At 40.2% G+C, this 17,217-nt stretch overlaps 1 protein-coding gene across 6 annotated transcripts in view; it reads right to left on the reverse strand.

The window, feature by feature from the left end:
* LOC101483097 (guanine nucleotide-binding protein G(q) subunit alpha) overlaps positions 1-8,770 on the reverse strand; it is a 37,196-nt gene extending 28,426 nt beyond the window's left edge. The window contains exons 1-3 of one of the 6 annotated variants that reach the window (XM_076880382.1): positions 8,590-8,751; positions 8,128-8,332; positions 7,454-7,579 (exon numbers count right to left, since the gene is read on the reverse strand). In XM_076880382.1, the coding sequence (XP_076736497.1) occupies positions 7,454-7,579; positions 8,128-8,176 (175 nt within the window). In that variant the 5' untranslated portion in view covers positions 8,177-8,332; positions 8,590-8,751. Of the gene's footprint in view, positions 1-7,453 lie in introns of all 6 variants that reach the window. The other 5 variants (XM_076880381.1, XM_004554974.6, XM_076880383.1 and 2 more) reach the window with 5 other exon arrangements.
* Positions 8,771-17,217: the final 8,447 nt, after the last annotated feature.

Below are 17,217 nucleotides of genomic sequence, written 5' to 3' on the forward strand. Positions count from 1 at the left end.
CCCAATTATATAAAAACAAATTAAGGTGCAATATAGGGCAGTACAGGGCTTTGTATCTACCACTCCGCTGTGATATAATGAGCGGTCACGCAGCTTTCCGCTGACCTGGAGGTCCACCCGTTTGTAGTTGGGCAACAAAAGATGCCTGGGACAGTTCAGCCATAACTTTTCCTGCTCATATATGCTTGGAACGATCTTGTCACTGAAGTGGACGCGCAACAGGATACCATAGCGTGGCTCAAGCACGTTCATCACAGTTTAAATCCCTTGTTTTGCACAAGGAAATACGGCCTCCCGTCTGCAGCTAAACACCCCAGTAGCTTTTGTAATAGCTTTAGCCCGGTCGGACTGGGCAGCAAAGGGCTGCTTAAATACCGCAAACTCCTCTGCTCCTCCACTTGGATCGCTAGCGCTGACCATAACTATCGCTTGACAGACCTACCACGCGCACCATACACACACTTTTTTTCCTTCTTTTTTGAATCTTCGAATCACGTGCATGCCGAACCGTGGAGTGGGATCGGTTCGGATTACGGATCAACCGTGATCCGTTGCACCACTACACTGTACCATGGCAGACCTTCCTCTCACCAACAACCAAAACACTCAATGTTCATCACAATGAACACTACTTTAAGAGAAATTTTAAGAGATCAGTAAAGTTCTTATTTCAACAACATTGAAGTAATAAACAGTTTATAAATGTTAACCTGGCCAACACACATAGTTAGCAGGGTAATTGCTAATAGTTACCAATGACCCATTGGCTACATTAGCCACCAGTTATCATTAACACAGCGGTCGGCAGACTATAGTCATGGATGGAATATCAAACTGTGGCAGCTCAGACTGTGATCAAATGGAAAACTGGGAGGGTTGCTGGCTGTACAGAGCAGCGGGGGAACCATGGCAGAACTGAGTCAAGAGTCCAGAGTGTGAGGAACTAGTCCAAGCAAATAAGGAGTGATATCAGATGGACAAGCGACTGTTTTTACGTGCTGTCGTTAGAAACAGCGACGGTAAACCCAGCATGTGGCTCTGCCGTCCGCTTGTTTATTTTCCACATAAACCTTTCAAAATAAAGCTGAAGATCCTGTTGAGATTTTTCAAAATAAACTGAAATGATGACAAACAGAAGAACCAGTCAAAGAAAATCGAGGACCTTATTTCTAAACGAGGGGCTAGCATGGACATGGTTGGTTATGAAAAGTCTGACACGGACCAGAAAAACTGTACTATGCAAATTATGCAGGAAACCGGTCCCCACCTCAGACTCAAACACGACAAACCTCTTCTGCCACCTACGCAAGAATCACGTGAGAGTATGGGGAGAGTTTACGGATGAGAAGCAAAAGAGAGCCGTCAGGTGCTAGAAACAAATAAACCTTAGGCTTTTCCCCGCAGCACGCCATGTAATAAATACAAATAAAGAAAATGGCAGCCATTACAACTTGTGTCTAAAAGTGTATAGTTTCACGCAACGGTCAAAACACGTTACTCCAGGTACACGACGACCAGCTGAAAACACTTCACGCAAGTCAAGTTGCCTGAGATTCACAGAATTTACTGAGAATGTAAAATGTTTGTGATATATATCGCTGTCGGAACGATAAATGTTTAAAATCGGGATATGAGATTTCACTGCATCCCTTCAGTGCAGATCAGTAGAGGCTATACTTCAAATTACTCCCACATAATGAGCTACCTACAACTCAACACCATAGTTGAGGGTGGGAATGTAGATCAACCAGTATCAGGAGTTTTGCTTTCCCAATACGTTCTCCCTTTATGACAACAGAGAAGATAATAATCTGACAATGTGATAATGAGATGAGCAAAGAGACACTTGGCTCAGCATTTTGATCAAAATGCTAATGCACACATGCACCAAGTAAAAATGGCAATGTAAAACTTGGAAAACATAGTTGGGGTTTAGAACTTTTGGTTTTTATTAAAAACAAAAAACAAAACACAAATGAATGCCCTTATAGTCGGCCAAAAGTACATTTCTTAACATTTCATTGTCTCAGCAGTGAATTAAGAAAAGCACTGCAAATTCATCAAAAATTAAAAGAGTAAGTTGCAACCAAAATCATTTACTTTCATCTTAATTCAAAGTTGATAAAAATGAGGTTTACTGCAGTGTGACCACTGCTGTTTACATTTCCACAATTCAAAGACAAACTCAAAACTGATTAACCAGTACGAGTATCTGAATACTCAGCTCCACATACAAGTCCTCGCTGTAACAACTGTCTATATCCTGCTAACAGCTGTGACATGCTGTCAGGGAAGCTGGTTTTATCACAGCTGACTGCCAAGTGCAAGTGAACTGTAAGTAGATCCAAATTCTAGGTGGGTGAATGTTAAAAACAAACAAAAGAATGACTGGTAGTTGATACTGTTATGCCACATTTCCAGAAATTAAGCTGATACGGATGACTTAACCACCATTCAGTACTGCTAGACATACATTTGCAGTATTTGAGAATCCAGGAAGGAAACACTGCCTTCAGCAATGCTATTATGGCTTTGACTATAGCTGATAAACCAGAGGGCATCCCCTACCATGGCCCACAACTGTATAAACACACAGATCTCTCTTTTGGGTCATTTTATCCTGTGTGTGGGTTGTTCATCTGTACTGTCTGCAGTTTTGTTATTTCTACCAAACCCAGCCATGCCAGCCGTTACCTTGGCAGCAGCTAACAGGGATACAAATAAATATGGCTAACACAGGGCTTATCTGCTTGGCTTACTGTAAGCCTTACTAAGAGAAACCATAATAGGCGTAGGTAGGCTGTATACATGAAACATCCTTGGGTGTTGCCAAAAAACAAATACTCATTAACCCAGATACTACCAACCTGTTTGTGCAGTGCGTGCATTGACAGATGAAGTGTGTGTTCAGTGTATGTGCATACATGCATACATAAAGTGTCCTGAATCCCATTTCAGGTAAGTGTTCAGGTGAGTATCGGGGCCTTAGCGTTTGAGCGTACAAAATGTGCTTTATTATCCAGGTTTCACTGAATACGATCTCAACACCAAACAACAGCCACAAGCCGTTAAGGACTAGCCGATGAGCTGAGCGTTTTACTGCAGGGTCTACCAATACTAGAAATGTGGTAGCTTGTCATCTTACTCTGAATGTTATGGTTATTATAAAAAAAATGCTTTTATAAGAGTTGTGTTTCCCATGATTTATGCTGATGTGCTACAGTGGGGCACTGTGTGTTTGCAGGAGAGTTGCAGAGCAAACATAGCTGGGATAGTGACAAAACAAGAGGAATGGTTCAAAATACGTTTGCCATTGTTGCCAAAGCAGTCATAAGAACTTTACATAGCCGACGGCAGGGCTTGATTGATCGCATTTTAATACTAATGAAAATTAAAATAAGGATACTTTTTTTGCACTTCTGCTAATAAGCACTGTTTTCTTGTTTTCTAAATGAAGTACATTCATTTTCTTTGCAGCAGCGCATTTTCACCTTTCCCGAAAAGTTCAAGCTCACTTGCCGTTTATGCAACTTGAGCCAACGTGATTAAAAGGAAGCCCTTAGTAAACACGAGCCATCTAAAGGAAGAAAACAGGCTTTCAGTAGGTGAGCTGATAGCATGACCACTAACTAATATGTCTGCAGCCGCTTTGGTCTGACAATCGCTTGGGATTTCTCACGCGGTCCACTTTCTGCAGTGAGCAGCAGTTGGATCACGGTGGTGCTGCTTGCCCTGTGGCTACTCTGAAAGTATGGCCAAGGCATGCAAGTTCAGTGCTGCCTGGGCTTCTTTTTGCCCACATCCACATGTGCAGACTTCCCACAGTTTAGGATGCAGGCTAAGAGCAGGTCAGCATTTCTTTGCAGGACTTGCAAGTTCTAATTATGAATCCGCTCTCTACAGGATGACCCAGTGTCCCATACAATGGCCAACACTTTATTAATTTGCCTTCCCTCTGAATTAGATTTAAAGTAATAGAGAATACCCTATGAAAACTTCAAAAACTGCCTCATCTATAGGTGTATGAATACTCAGCCCCATAATGTTTAATATTCAAGATCACAATATCGATCAAAACAATTGTAATAATTATTGCTGCCTAAGCCAACAGTCACTATAAAAACCCATCACCACAAAGTCCATCAGTAAAAGACATTTTAACCCCAGGAAGTCAGAAACCAACTTATCAAAATATTTCAAAGAGTGTTTAAAGTTAAACACGTAGGATTTATTTTAGAGATAAGCAAACTTTTGACTCCTGTGGTGTTAAAGGATAATTAGGAGCAATAAAAGAAGTTTAGTTTAGTACAATTTACTGTTGTACTTTATTCCTGTAGCACTATTTATATATTACAACGGTGCAGTAAGACAAAACAGCAGTTCTACATAGATGAATGAGAGGTTATGGGAGCGCCAAGCAAAAAACATGCGTTTATTTCCCACATGCAGAATTTTATCTCTGTGGCTTCCGTATAGTTCTAACTCTTTCAAGGACAGCAGAGTCGGCTGCTGACATACATTAACTAAACTGATGGTTGCTGCTTTTGTCATACAAAAAATTAAATAAAGCCCTGGGCTTATATTAAGCAGGCTACCAAGTGTGTAAGACCATTACAAAAACACTTCAGCAGTATGAAAACGTTTGGTTTTCTATTTCTTAAACACGAACAAAAACGGATGCAAGCAGTTTTGACCGTTTTAAAGACGTTTGCACAATATGAGCAGTATTGCATGAGAAAATAGGTAGGTTTATAGGCAAGTTTTTCAGTCACATGACTCATTTAACCTTGAGTCAACAGTCGATCAACATAAATGCCTGAATGTCTCCAGTTATTGTTTGCACACTGCAGTGATGCATATCCTAAACTGCCTTTTCTTATGTTCACTGCTAAAGGACACTGTTACTTAACCCATCACAACGCAACTCTCTGCTCATGATTTATTGTTATATTTCTGAACGCAACTTCACATTTACTTTCAAATTTAAAATGAAAGGAAAATTATCCACCCTATTACCAATATCTGTCAAAGCTTCGTCATTGTTCGGGAAGCCAATTAATCACAGCCTGTATATCACTTATAATTATCACAAGCATTTGTACTAAAACTCTGTATTCAGTAAGGAGAGCAAACAAACTGTACACATTTAATTACTTGTGACTTTCATTAGCTACAGAGCAGGCAGCGAGCACTCCTCTGACCCTGACTTTTACACCGTGTACTTACAGAAGAAATCAGGTCTGTTGCTGATAAACAGCTGGAATAATTGCCTTTCAATAAAACAGCAACACTAAAAGGCAACAGCCATTTTACCGCTATATCAAACCCAACTTAGGAGAACTATAAGCATACTGTACGATTAACTACTTTTGAGCTTCATATTCAATTTGGCACAAACGTTCAAGCAAAAGCAAGCAAATTCCAAGTGTCACTTTCTTCCTTCTTATCAGTCACAAAAATCCCAAATCTAACAGCAAATCTAAGAGGTTACAAGCCAGTGGAGATAAAAGATCTAAGGGCTATTATACATGCAGTCAAAAACATAATAAAAGCTACACTAAGCATGACAATCTATAAAAGGGATGAAAGAGGTCCATAATAGGCTCCACATGAAGAGAGACAACCAGACGGAGCTAAAACCGACGCTGTAGCTAGATAGCGCTTGGGTCTTTTTCACATAGGCTTAAGTAAACAGGCCATTTCTTGTTCTGAGAGGGCCTTTATAACAGCGAGCACGATCAGGCTGCATACAGTAGAAGGCAATGAGTCCGTGTTACCCTAATTAACAGAAATCACCACACTTATTTCATACAATTATTTCTGACCATCTTGTACAAAAAAATATATATATTTTTGAGTAGATACCCAATTACACCATTGCCATTTTGTTTCAGTTGAGCTTATTACACTGGGAGGTGAGGGATTTATGCAGTCTTTATACTGGAAGACAAGCATCTATGAAATTTCATGATGTCTGTGCAATACACAATAATAATCCTTTAATTAGCTCTTTTTCACCATTTTCTGTTTTCCTTCCTCCCAATCCCCATTTACTTCTGGTTACCATGAAGCATCGACTCCAGTAGATCAGAGTGACACAGGTATCAGTTTTAGCATCCGAATATAAAGAGAGGAGGAGAAAAGAAAAAACAATTGTTGGTTCTAGTAGGGCTGCATCTCAGTATTTGATTATTATAGAAAGGCATTTTGCCATGTCCTTTTTAGAACTTGGAAATCTCATCCAAGGTTAGGAACTTGACATTTTTGGGAGCATTAAAAAGAAAAAAGGCACTCAGAATAGTTCTCTACAAGAACATTTGATTAACAAAAAAATTATTTTAAACTGTATAAATTACACACGATCTTTCTTACAATCTAGTCATTTTTGATACCACAAGAAAACAGTTACTTTTTAATCCGCTTATTTTTAGTGTTAGATGCTGATGCGGCGGTTTGTGAGAACACCTTTAGCATCAGGAAGTCAGGACTCAGTCACCTGTGACAAACTACACAGTCTCTCAAATATCCTCTGGCATGTCAATGAATTTGTGCGACTTACTGTGAAGTTTACTTAAACTCTATTTCAGGTTACAACGCAAGACACAAACACCAAATGGCATTCAAAGGCATAATGGCTCTGCTAATCTACCTTTAACGCACACAGACACACACCTGAATAGCATTTCCAGCTCTCTGGAGAGGACTCATTTCCCACAGCAAGCCACCTCAGTGCAGGCCTTTTCTAGACTTAATTAAAATGCAGCCCTTGCTCATCACTGAAGCCACACTTCACTCCGAGGTGTGTGTGCACAGGAACAGGCAGAATCTACTCAGGGACAAAATATTTAGTAGTGGAAGCGTTCCAGTTTCTGACTGTAGTTCAAGTAATACTGGCCATTCACTTTCAAGAGTCTGTGTGAAGGGCAAGAGAGAAGCTCGCTGGCAAGATTTAATTCTCAAATAACCTCCTCCATCATTTACAACCCAGAACTGCTTACATCCACCGACCTTGGCCAGTCTCCTCCCTCTGCTGTCTTATGGGTGGTCTTCTAACAAAAAGAAAATCAGCAGGGGAGACGTTTCTCATGAATCCTTGTGGCCAAAGATGCAAGACTACGGAAGCTTTGAAGAAACACAGTAAAGATTACAGACTGCGGATTTTAATTCAGTCGCTGGTTTAAATTCCTGGGTGAGTGGCTGCTTCCAGCTATTCCACCGTTAGACTAAAAACACAACCTGAACCACACGAGTGCATTTTGCTTTGCATATCACATCACACGCAAATCCTGTGGTGATCGGAGCAATTTAGCTCGAGCAATCGTGGGTGTAGTTTTGCATGCGAAAGCTGTAAAACAACACAATCACACCAGTGGTTTTTCGAGCCAGATGGTTTGTGTGTAGTGTGGGTGCATCCCGAAGCAAAGCAGTGTGAGACAGGAACCTGCAGACTTACCCAGCAGGAGCAGCTTCAGCTCCCTTCTCGCATCTCTCTTGTCTCGTCGGAGCTGCTTCTCGATCTCAGCGTTGATTCGTTTGGACTCCTTCGCCTCCTCACTCAGGCAACAAGCCATCATGGAGTCTAAAGTCATCACCGCATGAGCGGGGGGGAAGAAAGCCCGTTTGAGGAGAGGTGTCGGGCTTACACCTCACACAAAGTACCAGATAAAAAAAAAGAAAGAAGAAGAAGGCCTCCTGTGTGCACAACAGTCCGATCCCAACAGGTTATATCCAGACACTGATAATGGAGCTCGATAGTCTCGTTGCTTGGTGCAGACTCTGGCCTCCCTTGTTGATGGCAAAGCTGCTGTCAAGTGTTAAATATTTGACAGCTTAACGTTAGTCAAAGTCTCCAGTAAAACCTCAGGCTACAGTGACTGTGAGCTCATCAGAAAAAAAGAAACTAAACATGTCTGCAAATATCCCGAGGAACTACCGAGGGTGCGAATAACCATTTTGATTTCATGGACCGGTATTAGTTTGTTAACTAGCCTGAAAGCTAAACGCTGCTAACGTTATAACCAAGCTAACAGGTTGAATTTTATCTTCAGCGCACTTTGTTTTCTTGCTTAGCCCAGTCAATTTAAAAATATATAGACATATATATTTTTCTTATACTAAACTACTAACTTCGGTCCCACACACAGCGGGACACAACTGCCTGGCGCGGCCACCACATTTGTCCAATCCCCTCTGCTGGCTGCCCGGCCGAGTGCAAGCCTAGCCGCCCCGAAATCAGCGCTCCAAGTTACGCCCGCGCAGTGACAACGAGCCCCAGTCTGTCCATCCAGAAAGGTTGGTTTACTGCCTCGAGTCCTCCACGAACCGCATGCACCTGTGCCGATCAGAGAAAGTGCGCGCTCAGAGCAGGTATGTCTCGCAGGCGGAGGCACCAAGTAACCAGGATAGGGGGCTAAATGGGAAGGCTAATTGTTAGCTAGCTAGGTTAGCTCAGAGAGCCTTCCCTGGAATTGCAGCCCAAAAAACAGCCAACTCCTACTGACAGAGAATCCTGACTGCATTAAACTAGCGTTCCCCAAAATAAACTCGCAAACACCAAACCCCCCTCCCCAAAGTGCCAAAACGTCTTACTGGCAGTCAAATTGACCCTTGTCCTCCGTGCATTTTATCGCTCCTGGTATTTTTTTTTTTTTTCCTTTTCCTGGTGGTGCTGATCGCTCCTCATCACCCACTCCTCAGCTCCGGTGTGGCGCTGTCGATTTCGTCACTTGGGATATAAGTGATTGATAAGAGGAAGAGCGAATCAACACGAGGCGTGTGGGTGTTTCAGGCGGGTCTTTCCAGCACGGTTAACTTCCCAAGTTTGCTTGAGAGGAAAAAGTCATCCTCTTTGGAGGCGTGTCGGAGGAAGCGACTGACATTTGACTGGATGGGCAACGCCCATCTCCTGTCAAAGAGCAGCGCACTCACATACAGCCTGTCTGTGTTGTGCAGTCCACTACAAGAGTTTCACCAGGTCATTTCCGAGACTACTCAAACAACGAGCTGCAGGCAGTGGAAATAAACTAAGCGGCCTTCTATTTAAGTGCAGTAACTGAGTGCTGTGCAGTTTTGAGATGAGCTACTTCTCCTTGCACTTTCGTTCTAAAGCACTTTTCATTAGTACTACCTTCCCAATAAGATGTAATATATGCCGCTCACATTCTGTATAACAACCCCCTTTCCCAGCTTGAAACTTTATAATATCTCATTTATCTGATATTTGAAGTTTAACATTTGTGTGATATTGAATGCAAGACTTGCCACTTCCTCCAGCCTATCCCTGGCATCCTCCGCTGTCACACCAACCCTCTGCATGCCCTACTTCATTAGATCCATGAATCTTCACTGTGGTCTTCATCTTTTCCTCCTGCATTACAGCTCCATACTCAGTATTATTATCCAGTATATCCACCATCTTTCCTCTGCACATTTCTCTCTAACTTTGTCTTCCCTTTCAGCCATCCTGCCATCCCTCTGTCACAAATCACCCCTGACACTCATCTCCACCTTCTCTCCATTTACCTTCTCTGCACGCTCACCTTTCCACCTGACTCCCTCTCATTCGCGCCCATGTATTCTGTCTTGCTTATCCTGACTTTCATTTGTCTTTTCTCCAGAGCATACCTCCACCTTTCCAGTGTCTCTTCCACCTTCTGCCTACTGTCATTACAGATCATTATTCCATTTGCAAACATCATAGTCCACAAAAACTCCTGCCTGACTCCATCTTTCAACCTGTCCATCACATTGCAAACAAGACACAGTGCAGCTCCTTCTGACGTGACTCATTTCGCTCATAGGCTTCAAAAGGACATATAAACGATTTTGTGAAACCGTCATTTGAAACTTTTTCTTGTTTTTAATGACTTGGAAATTTATTCACTATTTTATCGTTCTGATTTTATTACACTTATACGAAACAGGTCTCTGTTGTAAAGGAGACAATGGGACTCAGTGGGACTACCTGTAAATGAAATCCAAGTTAAATAAAACATCTCCACGCCTGCACAGGTATCTGGACTAAACTTGCTTTGAATGCCTTCCTGTACTTCCTCATTCTACCACCAAGTCTCCCTGTCCCCTTTCCTCTGTCCAGAGGATACAGCAAACCCCTTATTGGCACTTTCCTGCAGCACCACAGCTGTACTTTCCCAAACATCTAGTGACTCTTCCATCCCACTCACAGCTTGTCTCAACTCTTCACTGAACTCTGAATATTCTTAATTGTTCAACTTCCACCATTTAATCCTCCCCTCTCTCTGCACACGCTTCCTCTTCTTGACATCCAGAGTCATCCTGCAGATTACCATCTAAAGCTGCTGAGCTACATTCTCTCCTGCCACCCCCTTTCAGTCTCCTTGCTCTGTCAGACTGTACCTCCCTCCCCTCTCATAGATTACCCTATGCTCCTCCCCCTTCTTAAAGCGCATGTTTACCAGCCATTTCCATCCTGTTTGCAAAATCAGCTGCATGTACTATCATGCCAACAAACAAAGGAAACAAACAAGTCATACAGGAATTATAAAACAAAGTTTCACATATACTTAAGAAAGTGACACATGTACAAGGCCAAGTTCAGCAACTTGCACGTCACATACAAATTAACAGAACAAATTGACTCTGAGTCATCGAGTACCAGCTGTGGGAATCTATTCATAATCACATATTCACTTTGCTTTTCAAACCCCTGACTCACTGTCGGTATACTTGCCTCTTAGAACGGTTATTAACGTGTTAAGTTTTGTACTTGAGTTTATGAGTGTGAGAGATTAAAAAAAATACTCAAGGTCTTACAAAAAATGGTGACAATATTTTGTCAAAATTAAAGCAAGTAAACAAAACTAATGTTATGAAAGAGTCAAATGTCAAAACACAGGTTTGTTTTCTCATTTTAAAGGCTTATATTCTAATGTTGTCTTATATGTGCTGTTACGACTGATCACAAATAAATTTCAGTTATTGCTAATAATTACAAAACATATGAAAAAGAACTATATTTGAGTGAAATGTGCAATATTTTCCTCTAAAAGTCGTGAAATTGTGACAAAATCTGGGACAATGTAGCAGAAATAACCTCATTATTTACTTCGTTGTGAGTTTCACAGGTTTGCATTTCCACAACACAACATGCCCAGTGTGTGACAGACTGTTTTAGCTGGTGTGATTTTGTCCACATCTATATGTTCCATACAGACCAACAATGGAGCAAACTTAAGTAACAGTAAGAATGCCACAACTTAAATTAAAGAGTCAGTTCATTGCAGTAAAGGTGGAGAAGTATTCACATCACATCATTAAACCAGCTCCCTGTTTGGATTCGAGACATAGACACCCTCTCTGCTTTGAAGATTAAGCATAAAACGTATTTGACTAAGCTTACAGTTAGGGCTGGATCAGGTGACCCTAAACCATCCTTTAGTTATGCTGGGACAGGCTCAGGCTGCTGGGGGACTTCCCAGAGGTATGAAAGAGTGCTAGACAAATAAAACTGAGTTGAATTGATATTAAATGAATATAATAATATACTGAATATATTATAATATTACGGTTCTCCTAGTTTGTAACAAAAAAAATAGATGTTAATGAAATGTGTATATATATCTATATATATGAACTTCTAGTTAAACTAACTTTAAATAATAATAGTCAATTATTTAATCTTTTAAATATACCACAGGTGTATAAGATCTTCATTCCAACTTTATCTTAAAATAGATGTCTGGGCTAATAAAGGAAAGCAACTCCAAAATTTTGTGAAATACTCATATGAAGATGGGGAAAAAACAGTTATGCTTGCCTACAATGTAGAGGTTTTGTTGTCAATTAAATCAAGTTTACTTTGATAAATGTATCCCAAAGGGAACCACCTTTGTTTTAGCCATTTTTGTTGTTTCTGTTTCGGGTAATACTGGGTGTGCCGGGATGAGGACACTGAAACAAAGAACAATCCTTCTTCACTGCTTAGAGTCGTCACCTGCTCAGCTGCAACAAGCAATGAGCTGACAGACAATTTTCTAGAGCCAAGTGACATCTTGTGGACATTAGATGTATTTGCAAGAGTCAACAACTTTCAAACTCATTTCACATAACGCAGCAGTATTTTTCATTTCTTCCGACTGTGGGTTCGACATGTTTAACCTCTTTAGACCTTGTTAGGTTTAATCTAACTTTGACAGAGAGAATAAATTAAGAGGCCAATGACACTGAAATCTGAGTCATAGACATTGGGTATGACTACAGATGAGAAGCTATCCCTTAAAAATTCAATAACTATCTTTAACCTGGGTGACTAATTGCATGTTGTGTACGGCAAGCTTCGTGCCGAGAAAGATGGCAAATCTGATGTTCTGATCTAAGACTAAAGAATGAAATGTGTGGGATATCAGCACACTCGGTATGCCCAGTATTATCAGGAAAATCTTCAGACGTGACTCATGACATTACAGCCCGACCTGGCCGCCCACATCTTTAATGAGCTGTGCCTCTTGCCAAAATCCTCCACCTACTGAAATTACTACCAACTCTGTTCATTCACTATGAACTCAGTCAGATAATTACAGCCGTTCACCAATTTAGGGTCATTTTCACCAGTAATGCACTGGGTATTTTTTGTTTGTTTGTTTGTTCTTTAAAAAACACATTAAAATTTTTTCCAAGATGATCACATTATTCCACAAAGCCAAAGATACATAAGTCTGGATTCTCTTTATACACGGCATTGCTCTCTCATTGTCCCACACTTGACTGACGGAGCAGAAGAATGAGGAGAAAATAATCACCAACCAAATATTTCAATTAGAAAAGAAAGCAATTATTATTATTCCACTACACAGCTTTTCATTCTGTTATGTGGCACTTAAGTCAACTCTGAATATTTTTTTAAATTAGGAAATACATAGTTATTTCATTTATTTGACATTCATTTTATTGTGAAATACTGTTTGCCGTTTCATTATCAGTTTGTGGTTGGCTATTATTGTGTATGAGGGGTAGGAGCATATAAGGACAGCACATACTTTTCATCTCAGTGTGAAAAAAAATCTTTATCTTCATTACTCTTGCAAATAGTACCTTAAAAAAATATGCCCAAATTCCTGACTTTTACTAATAACATTTAAGGTTATTTAACTTAAAATCATTGCTTCATCTCTATTGAGGGTGAATGGTCTGGTACTATAGTGCCTTTCTATTCAGCTGACTGTCTTATTACATAATCACACACACACACACACGCACACGCACGCACGCACACACAGACACACACACACACACACACACACACGCACGCACGCACGCACGCACGCACACACGCACGCACGCACGCACACACACACACACACGAGTAACTAACTTGCCCAAGGATACTTTAGCATGCAGACTGAAGGAGTAAATATGTAGTCCCAGAAATTAGTATATATTTGCACCATCCTTAAAAAAATCTGCATGATGTTCAGTAGGAGTGTAAGACATAATAAATAAAGTATATTAAATATAAAAAATATTCAGTTCAGCTTTATTTCCATAGCGCTAAATCACAACAAGCGTCCCCTTGAAGTGGTTTATACTGCAAGGTAAAAACTTTACAACATTAGAGAGAAAGCCCCAACAATCAGAAAATCCCCCATGAGCAGCACTTGGAGGAAAAACTCCCATTTAGCAAGTAAAGACCTCCAGCAGAACGAGGCTCAGGGAGGGGCGGCCATCTGCCACAGCTGACTGGAGGTGAAGGGAAAGAGAAGAGAAAAAAGGAGAACACAGAAAGACAAAGGACAAAACACAAACTATGGAAGGAAGAAGACAAGAGTTAATGACGTGCAGTGGCAAATAAAATAAAAGTGAATAGAAGGGAGTGGAGATGAAGAGATCGGTGTGCATAATGGGAAGTCTCCTAGCCTGAACCATATGTTTTACCAAAAGGTTTTAAGCCTAATCTTAAAAGTAGAGGGGGTGACTGTCTCTTAAATCCAAACTGGGAGCTGGTTTTACAGAAGAGGAGTCTGATGACAGTTGAAGCCTCAAATACCACAAGTAAGCTTGCAGTCTGAGAGGAAAGTGGCCTGTTAGGATAACCATGAGGTCTTTAAAATATGACAGGACCTAATTATTCAAAAGTTTGTATGTGGATGGATTTAAAACTTCACACTGTATTTTATAGGGAACCAATGAAGATAAGCTTTTTTTAACCCCATAAACAATAATACGCCACGCTGTGTGCAGAGACTCCTGTTTGGAGTGATGTTAACCTGATGAGAAGCTGCCTGCGGTGCTCTATTGTTTCTGGTGTGACACACTGTCTGATAGATGCTGTCAGATTAATCATTGATCATCTCGTGTTTCCCTCAGCAGCCGGTGACATGGGGATAGAGTCTGTGTTACTGCCGCTGCATGTACAACAAACAAGCAAGCACATAAATAATACAGGTTCTACACAAAGTGTTCCATTGTACTAAGAGATCTGGATCCATCTCTGCCAGCAGGTAAACACTACAGATGTCTAAATCCCTGTAACGGGAAGCACGAGGAAGGGTTTTTTTTTGTTTTGTTTTCCTGTTACTGTCATTCAACGCCCACTTTTTGCGCATGATTCCCCACGGTTTTACCTTTTCCGCTTTCTTTCCTCTTGTGTTCTCTCTCTCTTGTTCCTTGCTCCTCTGTTCTGTCTTCCTTTCCTTTTTTTTCTCTCCCTAAATTCTCACTAAACACATCTTTGTTGGCAAAGATTTTAGAGAATTATATAAAGGAAGGGGAATGAAAAGGGGGGGGAAAGCCTACGAAAGGCGTTCTTCAAAACACAATATTTGCTCCATCATCTTAATAAACACACAAATGTCAAGAAGAAGAGCTACAACACAGTCGCACAATGCACACAAAAGATGACAAGTATGGCAGGGCTTTGTTTACAGAGTAACACCTCTGTAGAAGTCCAGCCTATTAGAAGCAAATAAAATGCATTACATATATTAAAGCTTTAATTACTTGCTGTAATTGAAAACACACGCACACACATATACACTAAAGACCCAATATTCGCCTCACCTCGTTGCCATGGCAACGTGGGGCTCAGGTGATCTCAATATATGAAACCGTGAAAGCTGGACAAACCGGTTCTGCCAGGTGAGACAAAAGTTGGACATCCAAACAGCAGCCAAGAAGAGGAGTGACAAACCTGCTGCCCTCTTCATCTTTACTCTGAAAAACCTTTGCACGGTGAAAAATCACTGAATCACTGAGCCTTACACGGATTCCTGACGGTTGGAGTACTTTGGGTGTGTGCTTTTGTATTGTACTAGACCTGTAACCATTTTATTACATGTCATAATTTAGATGTTAAATTTTCACAATAATATTCTCGTTTTTTCATAACCTGATAAAAAGAAAATGCTTGGATTTGGTTGTTTTAATGAATGAATTTAATGAAAAGTTCTCTAAATCATTTTGAAATGTAGAAGTGTAAAACAAGCTTTTTTTAAAAAAAATATAACATCTGGTTATTAAAAATAAATGAGTAAAAAGTAAAAGTCTGTGAGTCAGTGATTGCCCCCAGCTCAGGTGAAACATGAAGCCGTGGAGCCTCTGCGGTAGCTGAAACTTTATCCGCGGACTCTTTGAAAACAGTCAAAACAGACATGAAAAAGAAGAGCTAACTTCCGGTTATGTATTTTCATAATAATAGCGTCTGCACAACAAGCTCAAAGGTTCTCCTGCAGTTTTAAATAAAAATGTCGAATAAAAAATTTAAAAAAAGAATTTTATTGTTTATAACTGTTAGCCCATTCCTCATCCTGCTTTTCTAAAGTTCTATTTCAGTTTATATATTCAAAAGGGGCAATGCAGTTTAGCATAGTTCCTATATGGAGCATGATAAGGATGTGCTGCCAGAGTTTATAGCCATTGCTTATTTCAAACCCTTGTCCCTTGCTGGGCTTTTAAATCCACATTGCATAGAGAAGATTTACAACTTTCAATTACATGAAACCATACTACACTGTAAAAATAAAATTATAATAAATACACATAAAAGAAATAGAGTAAATAGAGTAAAAATAAAAGAGTAAGAATATCAGTGTGTGGGGTATTTTTCACGCAAAGCATTTTTATGCCTGCATTAAAAGAACATTAAATCAACCTCAGCTGGTGTAATTAAACGATAGGCAAACATTTTTACATTGCACTTCTTTGTTATCACATGCATTGGTTTTTGGAAGCATTTGTCATACTGTGTACTCTGTCACAGGTGTAAATGTCATGCATGATCCAAACTGTGAGGCTCGTGACAAAGTTGTTTACTCTAGAACAATATACCCAAGGAGTGGTCAGTATCAGCAATGAATCAGGTGAAGCAGAGCACAGAATAAGTTTGGCTGTTTTGCCATGTGTGGAGTCAGCATCCCAAGCTCACAATTTCATGGTCATCAGTGTTGTCACCACAACCACAGGTGTTGTGGACAGATGTTTAACATGGGTCCTGATCTTGGAACTGAACGTGAATTATGAACGTGATTTTTGGGATTGCAGCTGGAATGCTGAGCAGCATCCCTAAATCTTAGGTCACTCTGCTCCTCTGGAAAACAACGGCTTGCTCCATGAAGGAGAAGAGAAGGAGTTCAAGTACTTCATGGTACTTTTTATGAGTAACAAAGCGACCATGAAATCCACTGCAAAGTCACTCTACAATACCTTGGACATGATAAGAGAGCCAGGCAAAGGTAAAACTCTTGATATACCAGTCAGCCTACATTCCTGCATTTACCTGTGGTTGTGAAATTTGTCTAATGACCAGAAGTTTCCTTTGCAGGGTGGATGGATTTACTAATCAGGTGAGAAGTTTGGAAATCCAGTGAGGAGCTAAGAATACAAGAATACTTTTTTGTTTTTATTTTTTAACAATAGACACCAATCAATTATTAACTGCAGACATTACATATCATTAAATGCATTAAATGTAGAAAATGTTCAAAGCTGTATTATTATGTATAATGTTAGTGTTATTATTAGTATTAATGCATTAATGTGCAAACATCATTTTTACACTGTACCCAGTGACGATGCATATGTTGTATGCGAAATATCAAAATGTGATGCATCTCAGGAGACCATGGTGGTAATGGTGTTACAAACTCCCAAATATTTCACATATGTAGTTTTTACAGATCTTTCTTCAGTATTAATCACACATAATTGTAACAGCTACAAAACAAATGAATAACACTGGAATCA

This window comes from Maylandia zebra, linkage group LG23 (assembly GCF_041146795.1).
Source record: "Maylandia zebra isolate NMK-2024a linkage group LG23, Mzebra_GT3a, whole genome shotgun sequence".
Taxonomy (NCBI): domain Eukaryota; kingdom Metazoa; phylum Chordata; class Actinopteri; order Cichliformes; family Cichlidae; genus Maylandia; species Maylandia zebra.